The 21,046-nt window shown below is 44.2% G+C and overlaps 1 protein-coding gene across 1 annotated transcript in view; it reads right to left on the bottom strand.

The window, feature by feature from the left end:
* The window catches only part of LOC143367713 (pikachurin), a 175,210-nt gene that overhangs the window by 114,563 nt on the left and 39,601 nt on the right, over positions 1-21,046 (bottom strand). Inside the window, exon 3 of the mRNA XM_076809824.1 lies at positions 13,446-13,562. Coding sequence (XP_076665939.1) covers positions 13,446-13,562 — 117 coding nt within the window. The remainder of the gene's footprint in view (positions 1-13,445; positions 13,563-21,046) is intronic.

Genomic DNA, 21,046 nt, shown 5'->3' with positions numbered 1-21,046 from the left:
CGCCGACACTCTATCAAACCGTTACTCCAACATTTCAACACGGTTCGCTGACAGAGGGGTTGTTGACCCGTCATGCGAACGAAACTCAATCTACCGAACAGGAATTCTTCGGTCGTTCCTTTCGCCAGCTAATGCAACCCGTCGCGCCAGTCAGCCCCGCGGAGGCACTCCGCGGAATGGCGACAAGGGAAACTTCGAGCTGCCCCGCAATATGGGAGCGCACGAGCCGAAAATGAATCGCCACCGGTGGGCCCGTATTAAACCATGCAATTGAAAGGATCGCAGAATTCCCTGTATGCACTTCGCGCGGCACCACTTCACCCTTTCATTCCCCTGGAATCCCTGGATTAATAGAGACGCTCGATAATTCGACGCAGGCAGATCGGAGCTCCATCGCGGCTGATTCTGCTCCGCGGAAAGGCCAGAAGCCCCGTCGAGGGGTGAATCGAAGCGCGGTGATTCGCGCGCTTCCCGGACTATTCGGTCGCAGTGGGGTAAAAATCTCGCGGCGATTGACCGAGCGATGCCCCTATCGCGGGGCGCGGACTATTTCCCGCGAGGAATAACCCCGAGCGGAAGCGGAAATTCCTGGGAGCGCCCCGCAGACTTCGAGGGGGGGGCGTGGAGTTACGAGGGATTTCGCTGGCATGCCGTCGCGACGTCGCCGGAGATCAGCATATGGAACGGTAATGGCGCAAACTTGCTGCCGAAAATGGAAGAAACGGGGAATATTTCTGCCTCGCGCTGCGAGATCGAACGCCCAATACCCGTGCGCGAGGGTCGTGCACGACAGGATGGCGGAAGCCAGTGGCTTGCGTGTAAGTTGAAAAGAGTAGCGCCCGGGACGCGAGGGAGCGGCTATATTGTTATTTCTGGAGAAAGACGTCCGACGTGCGCGAAAACTTGAGCCATAAATTCCGCGCTCCCCTGCCGCGATGGTGCGACGAAGGAGCACGATAAGAGCCGCGCGCGGGCCAGAGGAAAGCATTGGGAAACCGCTAGAAAAGACAGAGCGTCGAAAGTCACTTTGCGCGGTTAAGTCTGGTGCTTGTACAGCGCGCGGCATTGTAAAGGAGCTCCTATCTCTTCACGGGACATGGGGTATGAAATTGGGGAACTGCTTCCATAAAAATTACGCGACAGTTCCGAGCGAACCCGTCCGCTGTGAATCACTGCTGCTGGAGCCGGATCGAATAGACAATCGATTAGTGCACCGCTCTTCGCACACGTCCGTCCAAGGTATTTGTCAAGGAAAGGGAAGCGCGCACGCTTTTGAAAAGCAACGAGCCACTGGCCGCGAAAAAATCCGGAAAAACGCGTACAGTAGTAGTTAAAGCGTCCACGGTTCCAGCCTCCGCTGAATGCAATGTTTAATGGCAGTGAATTCGGTCGGTGGAACTGTGGTAAAGCTGTGCCGAATTCGGTGGTGCGCGCGACATGTTCGAAACACGATGATCCCACGGTGAATATATTCAAAAATTTCCAAGACCCCGCGCTTAACGATCCCAGCCATCGATCGGATATGCGCGACGCTCTGGTAATTTCGACTGGAATGCAATTCCCAGGGTCGATTTAGGAATGACGCCCATAGCGGGACGAATTCCACGGACTATTCGCAATTTCGTTATTAAAAAGGAACGCGGTCAATGGCATTTCTCATTTCCTATTGCTGGATGGCTCGTCGCTGCTGCGTTTCGAATGAATCGATAATAATTACGTGAAATTCGGGCGGACGCCGGGAGAATTACACGCTCATTTTTGGAAATTATTCGCGCTGGTAGAAGTTAATATTGTAAGAGGATGGTTAAGGGTTAAATAAAAGGACGTGGCGTTCATTCGGCTGGTTGGCAACTACTTTTTATTCGGCAAGTCGGCTGCGGACGGAGGCCTACCTTGATTGTCCTCTGTTTTTGGCCAGACGCTGTTGGTACTAGTGCTGTATGAAGCTCGAGTCTTCAAAGATTTAAGCCTTAACCTTAATGACTCAGCCTTTAAGGGGTTACCTACCGTCAGGAGGTAGAAAAAGAATCGATTCTTTGGGAATTTATTTCAGGAAGTACATGCATATTTTTGTGCAATGGCTTTTGTAATCAGATGAAGGACACTTTAACAGGTTATTATACTATATTTTGGTATAAAAATATTTAGTTATTGTAAAATTACAACTGATTTCCCGGAAGCTGTTTTTAGACCGGTGACCACGATTTCTCCAAAACCGCTCCACCAATCTTTCTGAAACTTTGTAGGTTTCTTCTAGACATTCAAATCTAGTATGTAATCGAAGCATTCGTTTTTCCAATGCATAGTTTTTATTTTATGGAAGAAAAATGAGTGTTTTTTCTACGAAAATCGATCATTTCACTTTAAACATCTGCTATTTTGTCCCAGATTAATATTTTATAAAACGGAACGGTTAAAGACTAGATAAACTGATGTACTAACTAAATCTTCTTGGTTTTTTTATTTCAGATAACCAAGTTCCGACTAATGTTGGTCACCGCAAAACGTGTTTCTAAAAACAGTTTCCGGGAAATCAGTTGTAATTGTGCAATAACTAAATATTTTTATACCAAAACATAATATAATAACCTGTTAAAGTGAAACTGTTAAATAACCTGTTAAAGTGAAACTGTTAAATGAACGGGTTGGAAGGGAAGCGAGGATTCTTTGAAACAAGAATTTTTGGACGGTGCATGGATTGGTTTGAAGTTTTGATTCCAGTCCTTCTTGTACCGCCTGCTTCCTAATAATTTATTCGACCGTTTCGTCAAGCCTGGAAAGGGGCAGAGAGCAGCAGAAATGCAGCTTTTGCCGGTGCAGCGTTATGCAGATGTTGCTGAGTGATTAATGCCAAACCTGGCGGCTAGCAGTCGAAACACTGGCACTCGTGCAATGGCAAATATTTATCGTTCGACCCTTGCATGTAATTGGTTAATCAATGAATGCAAACCAGGTTATGTTTAGATTACACGCGGAGCCCCGGAACATTCAGGGCACGCATGATTGAGAATGGGGTTGAATATCTTAGACTGAACAGGTACACTGATGCTTCGACAGATTTCCGTCTCACAAATATGTCATTTCAAGTGTCGGATCTTCTTAACGATTTCACACGAACCTTTCGAAAATTCAAAGAAATGATGCAACGATGCAATCTATGCAAACTCTCTAATTTTATATTCCGAATCGATTGCGCAAGAGTACTCAGAATCGCCGTGACTTTCGGTAGCAATTATTTAAATTGATGGTGTGCCATCGCCGCATCAATGTAACGAGGTTGCAGCCGATCAGTGATCTGCAACAACGGGTCGCGGCGTTTCCCACCCAGTGGGAATTCCAGGGGAAGTACTTCTAATCTCGGTAACGCGACGATCGATCTGTCAAACGCGGATTTCCAGGGCTCAACTTTTCCAGCAAACTTCTCTGATACGGGGATTTCAGAGTGGCCAGCGCCGTGATTAAGATTAGCAACGGTCCCCCAGCTTCCAGCAGTCTTCATTTCTAACGTTCTTTATATCAAACGAATCCTGCTACTATGATTCGAGCAAAACCGTAGCCCCTGTTCCGCTCCTACTCCTATCCGTCACGATCACCATAATTTTATCGGGTTGCACAGCAATCGGGATAGGTGTAGAAACACCGATCCAATTCGTCTCGTCTCGTTCCACAAAAACGAATCCAGCGAGAGGTGCGAACGCAGCCAACGGATCCGAACAGAAGTCGCCGTACGGGAAGATTAATCAACGCCTAATCGAGTTTCGTCCCCGAAGGTCACGGGTGAGTGAGCCTGGAAGGGTGAGCGGACAGCCGCAGACAAAATAAATGAACGATCATGCGAAACACGCGAGCACACAGGGGAGACGTAGAGCGCGCGATCGAGGGGGCGAGGACCGAGTAATTAAGCATCAAAGGCGGGAATAATAGCGTTCGTTTCGAATACATGGATAAAACTTGTCGCCGCTGGCGTTCGTTGCTGAACAGGGATTAAGTAAACGGAAGGAAAGCTGAAGACTCTATTAATTAAACAGATAGTATCGCTTTAATCTGATCGAGGTAGAATAAGGTCGCGGAGGTCTTTCAGCTTACTTTGGAACTCGGATTAATGGATGCATTGTAGATTAATGCTTCGAAGTCTATTTACTACTACAACGAACTAACAAGCCTCTCTGTCCCATGATATTAATTGCTACTAACTGACCTGGGGTATTTACGCTTACAAGTTCTTATATTTCAGTACTCCATTGGGATTCTGTTCAGAAAAATATGTATAAATTAAAACTCAACTGCATAGTTTCATTCCTACGAAGACCAATCAAATATTTATACGTTTCATTTAGGGATTGCAAACCGGTAAATCGGTTTGAAGCTATTTTTCACTGATAACGTAGTAGATATCGACGGAATTATTATTATTATAATATTAATTATGCGAGAAATACGTAATTTACCGGTAAAACGATAGCAATGTAGCGCATATATAGCGCATAATTCCGTCGACATCTACTACGTTATCAGTGAAAAAAAACTTCAAACCGATTTACCGATTTACCGGTTTGCAATCCCTAGTTTCATTCCTCCGAAGACTAATCAAATATTTACATTCACATAGTAGACACAGAATCTGTAAAATTATTCACAGTGCTTCCTTCTGTGCCCAGGTTCGCTCTATAGAAAGATGCTGCTCCAATGGTTTTAAAATTCCTTCTACTTCCCTGAATAAAGCGCCACACCAAGCCACTGTGCGTGAATTTTCCACCAGTTATCTGCGGTGCACGGTTTAAGAAAAATAAAGTGATAAATAAAGTTTAACGTTAATAGAACGACCGGGATCTACCGGATACGAGCAGCGTTTCCGCGAGTAATGGGAGAGCGAACCCCAGAGGAGCCCCTGCGAGTGTTCATTTCCGCGCATCGCGCGTGTTTCTTTCGATACTTGAATCGCATCGAAGAAATGGAACAGTGGAGAGGGGCAAGAAAGGCTATTCCCGCGATACCATCTATACAGTGATTCCCAGAGCTCGCGCGAGACCTCTTTTTCGTGCTGCATGAATTGCTGCACTCCGGGTCGCCAGAAATTCGTGCCCCAGTATCAGCGGTTCGGCTGACAGACGGGCAAACGCGCATCAAAATAATTAGAACAGCGCCTGAACGATTTTGTTGATCAGTAAGCCACGGGACGTCTGAAAATTCTGTTAGCACATCGCTGCATTGAACGTTTAATACCTCTATACTTGCTGATGGTCGATTCATGCTTCAGAATTATTCAGATCACTGCGGTGAATTGAAATTTAACCGCAGAGCGGAGGAATTTCGTAACGACAGTGCTTTGAGAGTTACCGTAAACTGGGGGAACATTGGCAGCTAATTAACACGTATTAAAGAAGGGAAAGGATAAAAATTGTATGTATTTTGACACTTTTAGTACATTCACAAAATATGCAATGTTAGGATAGAATACTTAAGGGGTGATTCTACTTTGATCGGCCGAAAAATTAAGCTATATTTAAAGATTTTTTCTGAATAAATATAACATTTAATGAAATAAATCTTTTTGGGACTTATTAAGCTACTTATATTATAGGAAAAAAAATAAAAAAATGTTTTTAATTTGTTTTAAAACTTTAAACGCGATTATCTCAAAACGACATTTTTTTCAACTGGTGCGGGTGATCGTGAAAAAACTATTTGACAGGGACCTCGGAAACCTTTTTTGATTAACAATTTCATACTTTTTTACGAGGCAAAATGGTTGACAAATTCACCGTATTTCAACACTTAGACTCCAAACCTCAGCCATCTTGTTCTTATTTGATGAGTCAAAATAATTCTGCTCCCAACGATAACCACCCTCATAATCACTACGACACACTTTGAACTTCTGGTTTTACATGCGTCGTTCTCCCGGAATCACCTGCACCAGCACTACATCGCTTTCTCAAGGCGCTCATATCAGTGCGATACATATTTAACAAAATAGATATTAGAAATTAAAAACAGATTTTTGTATACTGTCAATAAGTGTACTAATAAACAAACAAAATATTATTTACGTTGAACATTTTGTTTACTAAAAAATAAATCCTATAAAATGACAATTTTTCACAACTTCACAGTGCAATGACCTCTTAAAGCAAATATAAAAATGTCGATTTTTATATTATACAGCACAATGTTCAAAAAACATGCCAATGTTCCCCAAACTTACGTTACCGTTGAGTAATACCATCGTTCGTTGCGAGAACTATCATTTCTCGAACAAAGCAGCTGAGTCTACTGTCACTTCACCGATCTAGCCCCTGTCATCCAATTTTTGGCCAACGACCACCAAGCCTGACTTAATCGCACGACAACCAAGCCTGTCGGATAATGTAATTGCGCAATCCAATAAAGAAAGTGGAATCTCGTCGGGGCTTCGAAGTCAGCGTCCCCGATATCCTCGACCAGCTCGCGGAACTTCAAGTGAATCCCAACAGTGACGATGTTGAATTGTTCAAGTGCCCCTTGTTGCGCTTTTCTTCGGCAACTTCAATCCGCGCCGCCCCTAAATTCAGTCGCGTCCGATCCCGCCCGTCGGACTTCCTCGGGACTTCAATCGCGTCAAGTTGTTGGGATCCAAAATGCTGCGCCCGGATAGAAGTTTCTTTCGTATTCAAACAGACTTAATTGGCACTCGCCATTCGCCGGAGACGGCGAGGGGGGTCCATCGAGCTCGTTTGCGCCACTCTGCTCAAAGATTGCCTCCAATTAACCTACATAAAGAATACCCGCGATCCCCATCTCGGCATTGTGACGAATCTGATGTCTGACGTTGATGGGATCAATCTACTTCGCGCTTGGTCGCTATCCACCGGTTCCACTTACAAACTGGGACAATGAATGAAATAAGACCCATCTTATCGAATTCATTTCCATAGCTTCACCAGTGTCCTGCGATCGACTTATTTAATCAGCCATCCATGAACGGCAGCAGTCCACGGGCTCTGGCTGGAGCCGTGAATCGATCTAGATTAAGTCGCAACCGACGAAATTAGTGGGCTGGTTCTGAGGCACGTCCTTCAGACGCTGTTCTGAGATTATGCCCATGGATTGGGCTGGCGATAAAGCTCCAAAATCTCGCCTCTACTTTCCAGGTAGGACTTAGGGTACGTTTATGTTGGTATTGCGATAATAGCGAAGAAAGAGAAATATTTCTTTCTCGACGCTTTTATCGTTGGTCATCTATATAGTCATCTCGCTCTTATCGTCCCCCTGATCGTTTATCGCAGCTTCAACATAAACGTACCCTTAGACCTGACTCCAGGAGCCAAGTTACTCGAGAGAGGCTGCTGCATGAATTAGACGTATGTAACATGCTGTAGGGGCATATCTATAGTTTATAGCGTCGCAGATTTTGAGTGGGTTGATTAGGGACTATTCTCTAGAACTGCCATCCACTCATCGATCTTTTTACGTCGCGAATAATATTCATTTACTAACCACAACTACTACTGCCAAGTAACTCCAATTGCACACGAACCCTCGCGCCACCAAACGACCATTCCATCTAACCACAGACCTCCTCGGTTACATCTTCAAAATTCCCAGCAGAGCTACGTCATACCCTCACAGAATTATTCCATCCCAGCAGCGAGCCCCTTTCCGCCCTCAGACATCCGCGCGCGGATCGACCGCGTAAATGCACGGGGCGCTGCGATGGCGTTGTTAAAAACACCGTCGTGCCTCGCAAACGTACGTTAATAACACCCGTGGAGGTCCAGCGGGGACGGCAAATGGACCAACACAGCCCTGTGGAGAGGCCAAGAGGTGCCAGAGCCAGGGACCCACGTTCCACGAGCCACCGTGCGCCGTTCCATTGTGTGCGCCGACTGCATCGCCGTGCACAGGTCTCGTCGAGTGGTCCGGCGCAGCGTAGCGCAACATCGGGACAATGTGCTCTCATTAGCAGCTGTCGCGCTTCTGTTTTTCCATTTTCGTCCTCCTTTCGCCCCGCGTCGTCGTCTCGGCCGCCACGGCGTTAACCGAGCGACGCGCGTTAGCACGTCGCGTTTGAAATCGACTTTTGACATTGCACAGACGAGCCGGCACTCGAAAACCCTCTCCCGACGACGCTGCGTCGCTGCCACCACCCTCGAGCGTCTCGAACGGTGAACAGCAAAGTGGCTCATTGTCCAGGCTCCATCTTCTCGCTCGATAACTGGTCCGCGACGACTCCGAGTTGCGGCTATTGACGGGTCGGGCGGTTTCGGTCTCCGGTAACTTTGCCGCATGGGCGAGGAAGCGGCGACAAGATTTCAGTGGGAAATTCGAATGGACGAGCTGCTTGACCGAGCAAGCTCGCTTCACCGCGAACAACGTCGGAACACCTCTCTCTGCGGCATGAAGGGCTCCGAGGAATATAGAAGCGGGATATCGTTGATCGAAACGATAATGCGGGCGTAAATTGGCTACGGTATCTTCGTACGGCTTGATCCAGCTAATGAGGCAGCGAACAGGATCCAACTACCACTTTCGCCAGGCGCCAGGTAACGCGGCGTCTCGTTCTCCTTTTATGCACGACAAACGGTTTTCCGATAATCTTGCCGTCGCGTGCAAGTTTCAATGGCATCCCATATTCCCGTCGTGTAAACGGCTGATGCACAGCTATTTCAATGCGAGCGGTACGTGGCGCGATGAACGGGAAAATGCAGCCGAGGCGGCAAAAGGGGCAGCGCGTGTGTGAGCTACGTGTGCTTTTTGCGCTGAAACGATCGCCTGTCAAAGCTTGACGCGTGTGCCGTTGCACACGAGACAGATTCGAATGCCTTTCGACGCCAGGCCGCCGACTACACCTATGATCCATCTTTCCATCCACCCCGGTGAGGAGAAACGTTCTCGGGGTGCGAGGCAACACGAGGACGCTTTTACGTAACCGACCTTCAGAGAGGTGGACTCCCTGGACTCCGTGGACTGTGTCGGATTGCAGAAATTGGGGAAGCAAGTGGAACAAGTAAACGTATGGAGCGAAGGTGGTTGTAGGAACAGAGGAGTCTGAACCTTCACTCTGTGGACAGGGGTACAAACACACCCTAAGCTAATAAAAACGTAAATAAATAGTTAACGAATGGAAGTTTTGCAAAGTATTCTTCTAGGAATGATATCTGTGATATTTTTCACACAGAATTTCATTGAAATCGCTTCATAGGCACCTGAGCGCTTAAGGGGTTAGTTACCTCGTGCGCACATCACTTGCGCATCGGTTCTTAGCAGCCACTTGCAACTCAGTTTACCCCGGTCACTTTACCCCGAATATGTACTCAGTGGAAAATTAATTCTTTAATAATGTTAGGTTTAATGTTTTCGCAAATGCGTGTACGTGTATGTTTATAAGCTCGTTTTAAACACGCTGAAAAAATTTGGAATTCAAATGACACTTTATGACTCATTTATCCGGAAAGATAAATGGAAAAGAAAACCAAACGGAAGTCTCTAAAAATTAATTTCTAATTTTTTAAATGAATTTACATTTTTCGATATCTGAATGCGCATAATTATCATTCTTATATTACATACATTTATTACGTCACCAAAGTTTGTAAATATATTCTATTGTTAAAGAACAAATTAAGGAAGCTCATTTTACCCCGAGGTTCACTTTACCCCGGTCTCCCCTACGTGTCCGCACAAGTAAACCGCATTCTTATTAATTAAAGTATTTGTTTTATCTCTGTCGACTCAATTCCCCGCTAACCCTCAGCCACCCCAACAATACCGAATTGTCAAAATGGAAGTCGACCCGATGTCACCTCGGAACTTGGAAAAAAAGTGCATCAGTCCACAATCCGAAGAGGTAAAAGTTACACAGAACTGTTGGAAAAGCAAAGTTACCGATGTAATACCACCGAACCGAGACAACTATCAATAATTCCCTTCGTCTTCGCCGAGTCCCCGATCGAAACTATAAAAGCGAAACTTACTGGAATTCAGACGACGAAGCTAAAGCCTCCGAACTTCGTCCAACTGGCAGCAAAGTTAAATAGCCCGGTTTTTTTCAACAATACCCCGCGAGCGTCCTGGTTAAGCAGAGATTCCACGGTAGCAGTTCCGCACCGAACTCCGTTACTTTATTTCCGAGCGAGCGAGCCCGTTGCGGGACTTAACCCGGCGAACTTCTCGCGAGCCTGCCGTCATCTACGGGGGAGGAGGGTGGTGGTTGGTGTTTTCGATCCGAGCGAGCATCGCCTCTCCGTGTATCAGAGATCCCGATGACGCGCCGCGTGTAACTACTTCCGATAAGTTGCCGAAGCCCTGGGAGCGCGGCGAGGCGGACGCCGGTCTTTCAACCGCGCGCGAAACGGTCCAAGCGCGAGCTTGATGCAATTCACGCGCGAACAAGCTCCCGTCAAAGTTCGGCGCCGCCGTTGCGCGCAACGCGACGCTCCTTTGACTCGTTTCTCCGCGAGGGATCCGTTCTTCCGGCGGAGGAACGGGAGGACGGACAAGGAGCAAGAAGTAGGTACACAGCGAGCAGAACTCGACGACTGCTGCTGCGCGTCAAACAAGGTGTTTTTGCATCGGTGAATGCTGTTAAGCATCATTTACGATTTACTTTGCAAGCGACGGCCCCTTTGTGCACGATTAAGATCGCGCAAAATTGCGCTCAACGAGCCGTGACGTTTAAGAACTGCAAGCCGAGCGCCGAGCCTTAGAAGCTATTATTAATAAGTGGCATAAGCGGCGTCGCTTCGAGCATGAATAAAAAAAGAGAGTTCAGAGGACGCTTGATTCCAACGACGGACCTAGGAAGGAGGCGGGTTTCCTCGGGAAACGGCGAAACGTCTCGTGCTCAGCGCCTTCGCCACTATATTGGTCACATCGGGCCGGGCAAGTTACTCTCCTTACATCCAGTAATGGTTTCATCAAAGACATCTAGATACTCAGAGCTCCAAATCTTCGAACTTCGTAAATCAAATTAAAAATCGCACTGGTAAGGTGAAGGCAGGTAATATGGAACTTCGTAAAATTTCGATAAAGATGTAACGAACTCTTCAGGCAATCGTGTATGCTCCCTAGTAGCGCAAAATATTGGTGAAATATTTTTTCCGAATATTAAAATAATATTTTTTTAGCCACACTTTTTAATATGAAAAAAATGTTGATTCCAAATATTATATACACATACTAAAAATGTGAAATAAATGTTTAGAAAATATGAACTAAATAATCGTGGAATATAAAAAAATGTTTCCAATATTAAATAAATATTTACTTTATATTTGAAATTTTTTTTCATAATATAAAATGAATATTTGCAGTATATTTGGAAAAATATTTGCTTCTATAATCTAGAATAAATATTGTATGTATATTTAAATATCAAAAAGAGATTGAACCTCTTTTTAATATTGGATGTATGTACATTCAATATTTTGTGCTACTGGGCTAGATCCCTAGACACAATAGACGATGATACTGACAATTGATCGTCAGTCGGGCATCCATTATTGAAAGAGAAACGTTTATATTTTTCGTGGGATGTAAAAGTTTCTGAAAAGTGCATAAAACAGTTAAATATTGTAGTGAAGGTATGTTACAAAGTATTATTTTGATATGATTTATCATTAAATATGTGTGTTCTTGATTATTCAACAATAATTTACCAATAAAGTTCTTCTTAGTGTAATTCTTAATTTCTTGTCGGAACATGTGTGTACGTAATATGGAACATATCGAGTAACATGATGCGGAATGCGTATTTTGCGATGGTAATTATAAGAATAATGAAAATAAAAAGTAGAGCCAATGTATTCGCTGCTTTCAGCGGGCACAAGAAAAATGTGGGGCTTCCGACGTATTATTCACGTGCCCAACGTGTAGGAGCCGCAGAAAGCAGGAATAAATTAAAAAAATGATGTACATTTATTTACTTCTATCTTCTACTTAATAAATCTTCATTTTCAGTAAAAACAAAGTAAAGATTTTTGAGTTTTCCTTACAAATTTCCTAGGTGTTCCATATTAGGACCCATTTTTTCGAAGCCCGATTTTCACTCATTTCAGTTCTTTTACTATAATTGCAAAACAATTGGATTTTTCTACATTTGACTAAGTAAATATGATTACGCATTAGTTCCTTCGTTCCCTCATACCAGTTTCATTAAAAAAAAAAACAAATTCTCCTACTTTTGACAAATTCTCCTACTTTACCCTAAAACCTTCTTTATCTGGTAAACTCCAATTCCATGATATTTTCATCCACGCGTAGTAGTTGAGAACGTCAGGTCTACCTCGAGCATCTAATGCCCAGGATAAAACAACGCGTAATTGTGTTCTTCAGGTGGAGAATTTTATGCCCGTCATTGGGACATGCTGAAGGCAATTTCCAGGGACGTAGCAGCCCGTTTCGCCGAGGCTTCAGCGCCAGGAACATAGTGATTTTGACGGGATCGACGGGACGCTCGGTTAAGATTGAATCCCAGCCATCCGGGATAAGCGAACGGAAAAAAAGACGGGGAACACGAGGAAAGTGTCTCGGGGACGGGGCGGAGGCTCGCGTGGAAATTGAACGTCGGATCGCAGCGTTTATCGCGCTCGAACGGACCCCAAGGTCCGTTCTTCCTCCCCCACTAGGATATGTCGAGCAGGCTGCGCCTGTGGCGAGGAAGTCGTCGCCAGCGGGATGGCCGTGTGCAGAAAAAAAAAAAAAAAAATGAACGCGAAAAAATTTGCCGCTCGTGCGCCGGGCGCGATATGATTTTCCACGCAACGGTATCCCCCATCGTTCTTTTTCTACGAGCAGCCATCGGCTACACGAACCGTGTTACGGACATTTCGATCGTGCCTCGGTCAAAGGACTTCATCTCTGGCCAGTGGAAACGTTTCTGGCTGGTGATCGTGTACATGGTTGTGTCGGTGTTGGTCGTGAGAGTGCGGAAGACTGGTGGATGGAAAGAGGTGTTCTGTCAAGTGGGTTTTAGTATTTATTGGGTTTCTATTTTGCGAGGAAATGGGTATATTAAGTCGGGGAAGTAATAGCGCGGATGTTAAATAATGCACCAGTGATGGACAGAACGAGGATATGCAAAGTAGTGGTTAAGAAGAATTCCTACTGGCGTTGAGAAGCTACTTCGAATTCCAAACCTGCATCCATCGAAGTGGACATAGAGTTTCGGAAGACTAAGAGAATAGCAGACGAAGCTGCAGCTGTAGTTTGATTTATCCCTAGAATTTCATAAACCAAACAGCGCAGGACACCTGTGGGTGTCTCAAGTGTTTGCGACATCCCTTTACAGCCGACAAGGGTGAACTAGTTACCAGCGGCAATTCTTCAAGGATCTTAAAGTTCCGCCAAGTCCGGATCCGAGGAGTCGAATAAACAAATTCGTCTACAGGGAAATCGAAAAGGTGCAGCGTGGAAACTCGAGGTACCGTAAAGAAGGATAAGCGCTAGGCTCTTCGCGGTAGACTCACCGGCACAGCTGTATCCATTTTTATGAAGAATGTAGCCGTCCCTGCAGTCGCACTCGTACATCCCGTCGTGCAGCTCGTAGCAGAGCTGCTCGCAAGGCGACCCGTGACCGCATCTTCCTGCAAATGCAAACAATCGGCGCTGTGAGAGATGCACCGGTGGCAGAGGAAACCGCGGCGCAACAGACGGAACCACCGATAAAGCACGTTCAGATAACGTTCGACGCGTCGGATAAGCCGCGCCGTCGACAACCGTCAAAGGGGCGCGCAGTTCTCTCGACGAGGGAATAGAATTTTCCGCGAATCTAGTGCCATTTTCAGTCCAATGCGCTGTCAGACTGTACCACTACCCATACAGTCGATAACTAATATTGAATTCCAAGAAATTAAATTCCCAGAGAATAGTAAACTGCCTTTGTCGAGTTCCGTTGCCACTTCGACAGTGAAAATTGCAATGGAATAAATAATCCAGCGGTTACCAAGCTGTGGGTCGCGAAATGTTTTCTGGGGGGGTCGCAGCGATTATTTTTAGTTGATCATTCTTAGCACTTGTTTATTTTAATATGGTTACATTGTAATATTCTATTAGGGGAGACCGGGGCCAGTTGTTACATTTTTCAGTTTTTTATTTTTTATTTTTTTCGCATTCCATATTCAATACTATTAATGACTCTCACTTAAAGTACGTTCTTTCCTCTACCGATGACCGCTACCACATGTAATTAAACGAAAACCATGACTTTGAAACAAGCCATTTTGAAGGTCGAGACATGTTGTATCAACGTGCCCCGAGTGGGGGCAAGTTGTTACAGAATTAAATTTTTCGAAACGAGGCTTATTACGAGTAATATAATTATATATTCTTGGACAAAAGTAAATTTATTAATGGTAAGAATCTATTAAATATCTTTAAGTATATTTAAATATTATAAGTATATTTAATATATTAAATATCTTTAAATATATTTAAATATCTTAAGAATATTTAATATATTAAATATCTTTAAGTATATTTAAATATCTTAAGTATATTTAATATATTAAATATCTTTAAGTATATTTAAATATCTTAAGTATATTTAATATATTAAATATCTTTACGTATATTTAAATATCTTAAGTATATTTAATATATTAAATATCTTTAAGTATATTTAATATATTAAATATCTTTAAGTATATTTAATATATTAAATATCTTTAAGTATATTTAATATATGTATTAAGATAATTAAATATTATCAAGTTCGAGTTATATTCTGAAGTACCTATTTGAGAAACACTCGAATAAGAGAAATAATCCATTCCTGTTTCCGATTCTTTCGACGTGAACAGGACTAACGCTAGGAACCTGTAGAAACATCCGTTCAATGCCAAAGAATCTCCAAAAATTTCGAGAAATTTCCAACAATTGTGACCGTTATTTCATTTTCTTTTCCGAGGCATAGCTGTTCCCCTTTAGTAGTCGCGCGCAACAGCCCCTACGAGACGAGGGTCGTGGTGACGCTGTTGTTGGGAAGGTCGACCACCGTTCCGTCAAATTGAATTCAGGTGCTGGGCCCAGGATTCACGGGGTCGGCGCACGGTTGCGGGAAATCGAGAGTCGCTTTAAAGACGGTCACTATCGCCGTCGGGGAAACTGTCGGAGGCAATCAGGCTCCGGCGAACGGTCGGATGGCAAGAGGATATAGAGCGTGCCGTTACGACGACCAGGAAATTGTAATCCTGGAGGAAGTTCGCGGTTAGGCGTGAATTATTCCGGCGAACTGGGCGGTCGCTTTGTCGATCGACCGTCGCCGCGAGATCCTTAAAACCGGCGCGAAAGGAGCGACGCTGAGCCAGCGTTCTGACGGGAAGACTCGTGGAATAATTCAAGGATAAATGGGAACTGCTTTCCCCGCGATTCTGAAAGGGTACGTTTAAAAACCGAGAGATTTACCTCCCTCCCGGTACAGCGGGGAGAGAATCGTGGCCATTTAACCCCGCCGTTTGATAAATTCGAGGCAGCAGACTGAAGATAATTACGCGGCCCCTCCCGTGCAAGTAAAGTGATAAGTGCTCTCGCCAGCCATTGAAGATATTAACTACGAGCCGGATTTTCCAAACGAAATTTAGTTAAATACAAGCTCAACTGTGTCACGAATTTTGTTTGCACGCGATAATATTGTTCCGGAGGAGCGCACGGGTCGCGGGTGAATTTATTCCAAAAATCCCCGCCGCGTAAACGCTCCATAAATCCGCGGGGCGAAGAAAAATGGATGATTCGGTAACTCCGCGAAGTTGGGGACCGCCGTGTCCCTTTACTCCGTGCGTTTTTACGGCACCGCTGTTGGAATAACTTCCCCGGCACCCCCGTGAAAGCCGTGCCTGCGTCTTTCGCCCTGTTCGTGTAATAAATAATGATAAACCCGCGGGCCAGTATCCACCTTTTGCCAGCCACGTTGCAAGCTGCCGCTGCCTCGGACCAACGAATATATACGGTGGCCAGCTCGTAACGTAATTTATGGCAGCCCATAGCCGGGGCCACGGAATAATTCAATGTTTACCGGTCGTAATCAGCGAGTGATAAACGCTTGGATAACGACTGGTCGAAGGGATGTCCGTACCAAAACGCGCCCCTGATTAAAAATTCGTGGTGTGGCGACGGTGTTTCGTTAATCTTTTAAACACTGTGGAAGACTGCCGTGTGGCTTATCGTTAGTTTCTAGATCGTGTTCTAAAAGTCGATGGTGAAGAGTTGAATCCTGCTCACGTTTCGAACTCGAGCGAGAACGAACCGAATGTTCGTACCGTAAACTGGGGGAAAATTGGCATGTTTTTGAAAGATTTTGCTATGTAATATAAAAATGAACATTTCTACGTTTGCTTTAAGTATCCTATCATAATAGTACAGTTAAGGGGACTAGGCAGTCGAAAAATCGATTTTTTTATTGCATTTTACGCAAGTACTATCTTTTCTCAATAAAATGCCGCTTGGTTTATAGTAAAATTTGCAAAATTGTAGATTTTGAAAAATCACGAATTTTTACAGATCATATCAGAGGTTTGCGCCGAAATGACACGTGTTGTACACATCCTGTAATTTTTTCCAAGTCGTTTTGAACCTCAAATCGCTCGCAATCAGGAAAAAATGAAGAGGAAAAAATATTCGAGAAAAACGCAGTTAAAGTTTCTGCGCAAAAGCGACGCTATAGGTTGCCGCTTGACGTTTTTGCAAATTTTACTATAAACCAAGCGCATTTTATTGAGAAAATATAGTACTTTCGGAAAATGCAATTAAAAAATACGATTTTTCTTAAGGATAGTAGGCAGTCATTCTTGTCTAAAATGATGCATTTCTGTTTCAATTAATTACAAAGAAACCAATTGAAACTGAGACTTGTTCTTTGGCATGAAGTTTATTAACATCATAAGCTTTAAAAACTTGTTTGTTTAGTCAAAAATATGCATTACATATGACGCTACAGATGGATCATTAAAGAGGCTTTTTAAAAAAAAAGTTCTTTTGTTTTGCAGTGATTACTTAAAAACGGAGGTTCCAATCGATTCAAAACAAATTCGAGCATCTTCACAAAATGTGTGATTTCGGACCAGACCTAAATTAAAGTTAATGAAAACTCTTATTCTTTATGAAAATAAACTTAGACCTCATCTTTTGGGGCTTGGGGCATGGTAAAACCTCATCAATGGGGTTTCAGTTTTCTTTCATAAAGAATAAGAGTTTTTATTAACTTTAAATTAGTTCTGGTCCGAAACCACACATTTTGTGCAAATGCTCGAATTTCTTTTGAATCGATTGCAATCTCCGTTTCTTAGTTATCACTGCATAACAAAAGAAAATTTTTTAAAAAGCCTCTTTAATGATCCATCTGTAGTGTCGTATATAATGCATATTTTTTACTAAACAATCAAGTTTTTAAAGCTTATAATGTTAATAAACTTCATGCCAAAGAGCAAATCTCAGTTTCAATTTGTTTCTTTGTAATTAATCGAAACAGAAATCCTTCATTTCAGACAGGAACGACTGCCTATTACCCTTAACAAGACAATTATATCAAAATACATCAAATTTGTGTCCTTTTCCTTCTTTAATACATGTTAAGTAACTGCCAATGTTCCCCCAGTTCACGGTACTTCATCGACATGATCTAACTTACTCAGGTATTCATTAAGAAGATTACGGGATCGGTTTGTAAACTTTCAGGTGTTGCTACTGAATTTAGAGCTCCTAATCCACTTCTCCCATCCACCACCCTATACCGAAGTCCATCCGCCGAGGGTCACAGCTTCGTAGTAAAAAGTCTTTCGAGGGCAAAGAGGAACACGAGGGAAAAGAATCTGTCCTCCCCCACCCGGCTGATGCTCGCGGTCCATCCAGCCATTTTCCTAACAAAGCCCGAGGAAATATGTGATTACTTTTACGCTCCCCCCGGCCAACATTCCCAGAGATTATTCCTTTAAATTCCCAGCTCCGCCGTGTCACGCTATTCTTCTCACGGCCATTGTTCCACGCGTTCAAACGTTTCCTCCTGGTATCGTTACTTTGCATCGCATTATTCTTCTCGCGTTCCCGTCCGAGCCGCGCCGCCTTCTTCCCTACGACATCGAATTACGGCCGTCTAACCACGGGACACGCGAAACTTCCTAGCGGCTCGTATTGCACAATGACAGTGACAAAACGAAAGGACGGGAACGAGCGCGGCGTGGCGGCTCCTCGGCTATCAGCGGCGCTCGAAGATCGACGACGGTGGGACCAGCCGCGGCGGTTCAGTTTCGCGGTGATAATTTCGTCGGCGGTGATGACGAGCTCCTCGTTCATTAGGATAATTAACGTCAGCGCTGCCGCCGCCCGTGACGTGGGCCCCTTCTATTATTATCGCGCGCGGGGGATTCCGCGTACGTCGCGAAACTTTCCCCTCGCAATGATTCGTGACCCGCATTCCGCGTTCCCGGCGGCGAACGAATGGACAGAAGAACGCCCCCCGTTGACCGAGATGCCCTAGAACGTGCAGAAGCAAGTGGAAAAGTTTGCACCTTTTCGATCGCTTTATTGTCGTTAAGCCTCCAACTTCCTACCCCCATATGGGGTGCAAAGCTACGACTGCTTATACAGATCGATCAGGATGGCTGTAAATGGTATCGTAAAAGGAAGATTGACACGCGGCAAGGTCTATTAGAGCTCGAAGTTCTCCTAGTTAATTTGTGTAGACACTAGGGTTTGTCGGTTTTTAAAAACCGTTTGTTTTATAAATTTGTAAAATTCGAAAACGGGTTTTTAAATTTAAAAAATCGACTTTATATGCTAGAATTAATATGTACAAATGAATTAATTATTTAATTAAAAACGTTAACATTTTGAGTTGAAATTGCCTCGGACAAAAGCATATTATAGTAGGTAACAGTTTACTGTGAAACTAATCTTTATCTGCTCATATTTTCGAAAGAAAAGTACTAAATGAAATAAAGATTTATAATTTATATTTTGCACGGATTTTAGTTATTTCAGTTTCTTTCATTTGGTTTTGTATGGAGTGTAATTTATTGGGTTATATTTTTGTAGACCCATAAATAGGTATTAAATAAACTCAAAAATTGGACGGATTTGTGCGGATTTTAGTTAATTTAATTTTTTTTATATATTTGGTTTTGTATAGACAGAGTATATTTTATTTTGTTATATTTTTGTAATTCCGTAAATATTCAAAAAACCGACATTTTTTAAAACAAGTACATACATTTATTTTCTGTTTCAATTATATTTTTTTGCGAAAATTTGAAACCGGTTTAGCTGTTTTTTTTTTTGGGAATAGTGGAATTCGAAAACCGGTTTTCTCAAAAATCGGGTTTTGTATAAACCCCAGTAAACACCATCCTGGTTATTTAAGAACACAGGTCACGCGGGATAAATCTTTCTCCTGTTTCTTCGGTCTCTGTCTCAAATCACCACCCCGCCACTTCCCCCGTTGATTCGCCGAGAGAGAGAGATGTAACATCCAGCGCGGAACCGCAGCGACAAGTGCAATGGATCTGCTGATTAACCTACTTACATTAGCCAACAGGCGACGCGCGTAAACCCGTACAAAGCTGGGCCAGCTATGCCGTCTAACCCGTAATGAGACGTCCTGAACAGGAATCCGATTGATGGGACCGCAAACACACTGCGCGTTAATCGTCGTTGGGAAAAGGTGTCCGTCGTCTGGCAGCGACGAAGGTATGTTTTCCTATACGCGTTTGGACGCAACGTCAAGAAATTCGTGAAGAAAAAGATATCAAAAAAAGTTACTGCTCCTTTTCGACTAATAACAAGTAAATAAGTCGAAAAAAAGAGGAATAAAATATTTTAATATTGGGCTTCATTTTCCTGAAAATCGCCATTGAAATTCTTGACATTGCGTCCAGTCTCGTATAGAAAAGCATCTAGATGGAGATCTGGCCGGAGCTCCGAACACGTGGTTGTCGTGTACGTTAGCCTCGCGGAGGATGAAAGGCCCGGTGGAAAGATTGTATTATCCAAAGTTCATTAAAAATGTTCGGCATAAAAGGGTCGGACAACGGTGACGAAAGCCGGGCATTCGCAGCGACACGGCTGCCCTCGGCGCCGCTGATCCGATCAAAGTGGCATTGCTAGTCGGGCGAAGCCGAAATACCTCTGTTCCTTTTTTCGCCCACTCGTGACCGGGAAAGATACCGAGAGGAGGTCTCTCGATCTTCTAAATGGCTTAGCAATCGCGCCGAATCAATCTCGCGGGCCATTGTGCTGAGAGGGAATCGACTCGTCAACAAATTCCTGTATCTAGTATTTCCAGCAACCGGTCACACCGGCGTCCCCCTCGATCTCCATAATTCCGTGGAGAAAAAGTGCAAGCTAAATCACCGTGTCAGCAGCGAAAAAGCCCGCAAATCCCTTTCCCGCCGCGACGTTAAACATCGAAAGAGCACTTTTTTTCGAAAACAATACAACGGCCATCTATAGAGGCAGCAGTCCAGCGAGAGAGAAATACCAGTGGCCGCTGTAGTTTCGGTAACAAAACACGCCGAAGGGAATCGATATTACTAACAATCCATCAAACACGGGTCCGTAGGAAAAAACGGGGGGGTGGCAAACTGGGGGATAGTGTACAGGGGGTAGTGGTTTTGCGTGTGCATCCGTCATGCACACTGGCAACTGGTTTTGGCGAAATTCTTTTGGCAATGTCACGACTGGAAGTATTCTTCCATTTCCTTCGCAATATCCCCCAGAACGAAGTCCTGTCGCGTTCGTTTTACGGTTCGATAGAGCGCGAGCTGACCCAACAATATACATTTAATCCACCGTCGCGCGAACCTTCGCTGGGTCGAGTTCAGCTAGGAACGTCACACTTGCATGTACAATTCTCCCCGAGTTTTAAGATCCAACTGTTAGCGACTTAGGCAACGAAAGGACGGGACAGTGCAGTCTCGTGGTAAAACTATATTCACGGCGGAACTCGAGCAGGCCCCTGAGCATGAGGATCTACATGAAGTAGAGAGGCGGGGAAGTCGATCGAGCTGTTTGCGCTCTTTACGAGGGAAGAAATTCGCGTCGCGACCGGGCGCCCGTAAATACGGGCTCCGATTTCCATCTC

This window comes from Andrena cerasifolii, chromosome 4 (genome assembly GCF_050908995.1).
Source record: "Andrena cerasifolii isolate SP2316 chromosome 4, iyAndCera1_principal, whole genome shotgun sequence".
In the NCBI taxonomy this organism is placed as follows: Eukaryota; Metazoa; Arthropoda; class Insecta; order Hymenoptera; family Andrenidae; genus Andrena; species Andrena cerasifolii.
The sequence above is the reverse complement of the archived record's forward strand: the minus strand, read 5'-3'. Positions and strand labels throughout refer to the sequence as shown.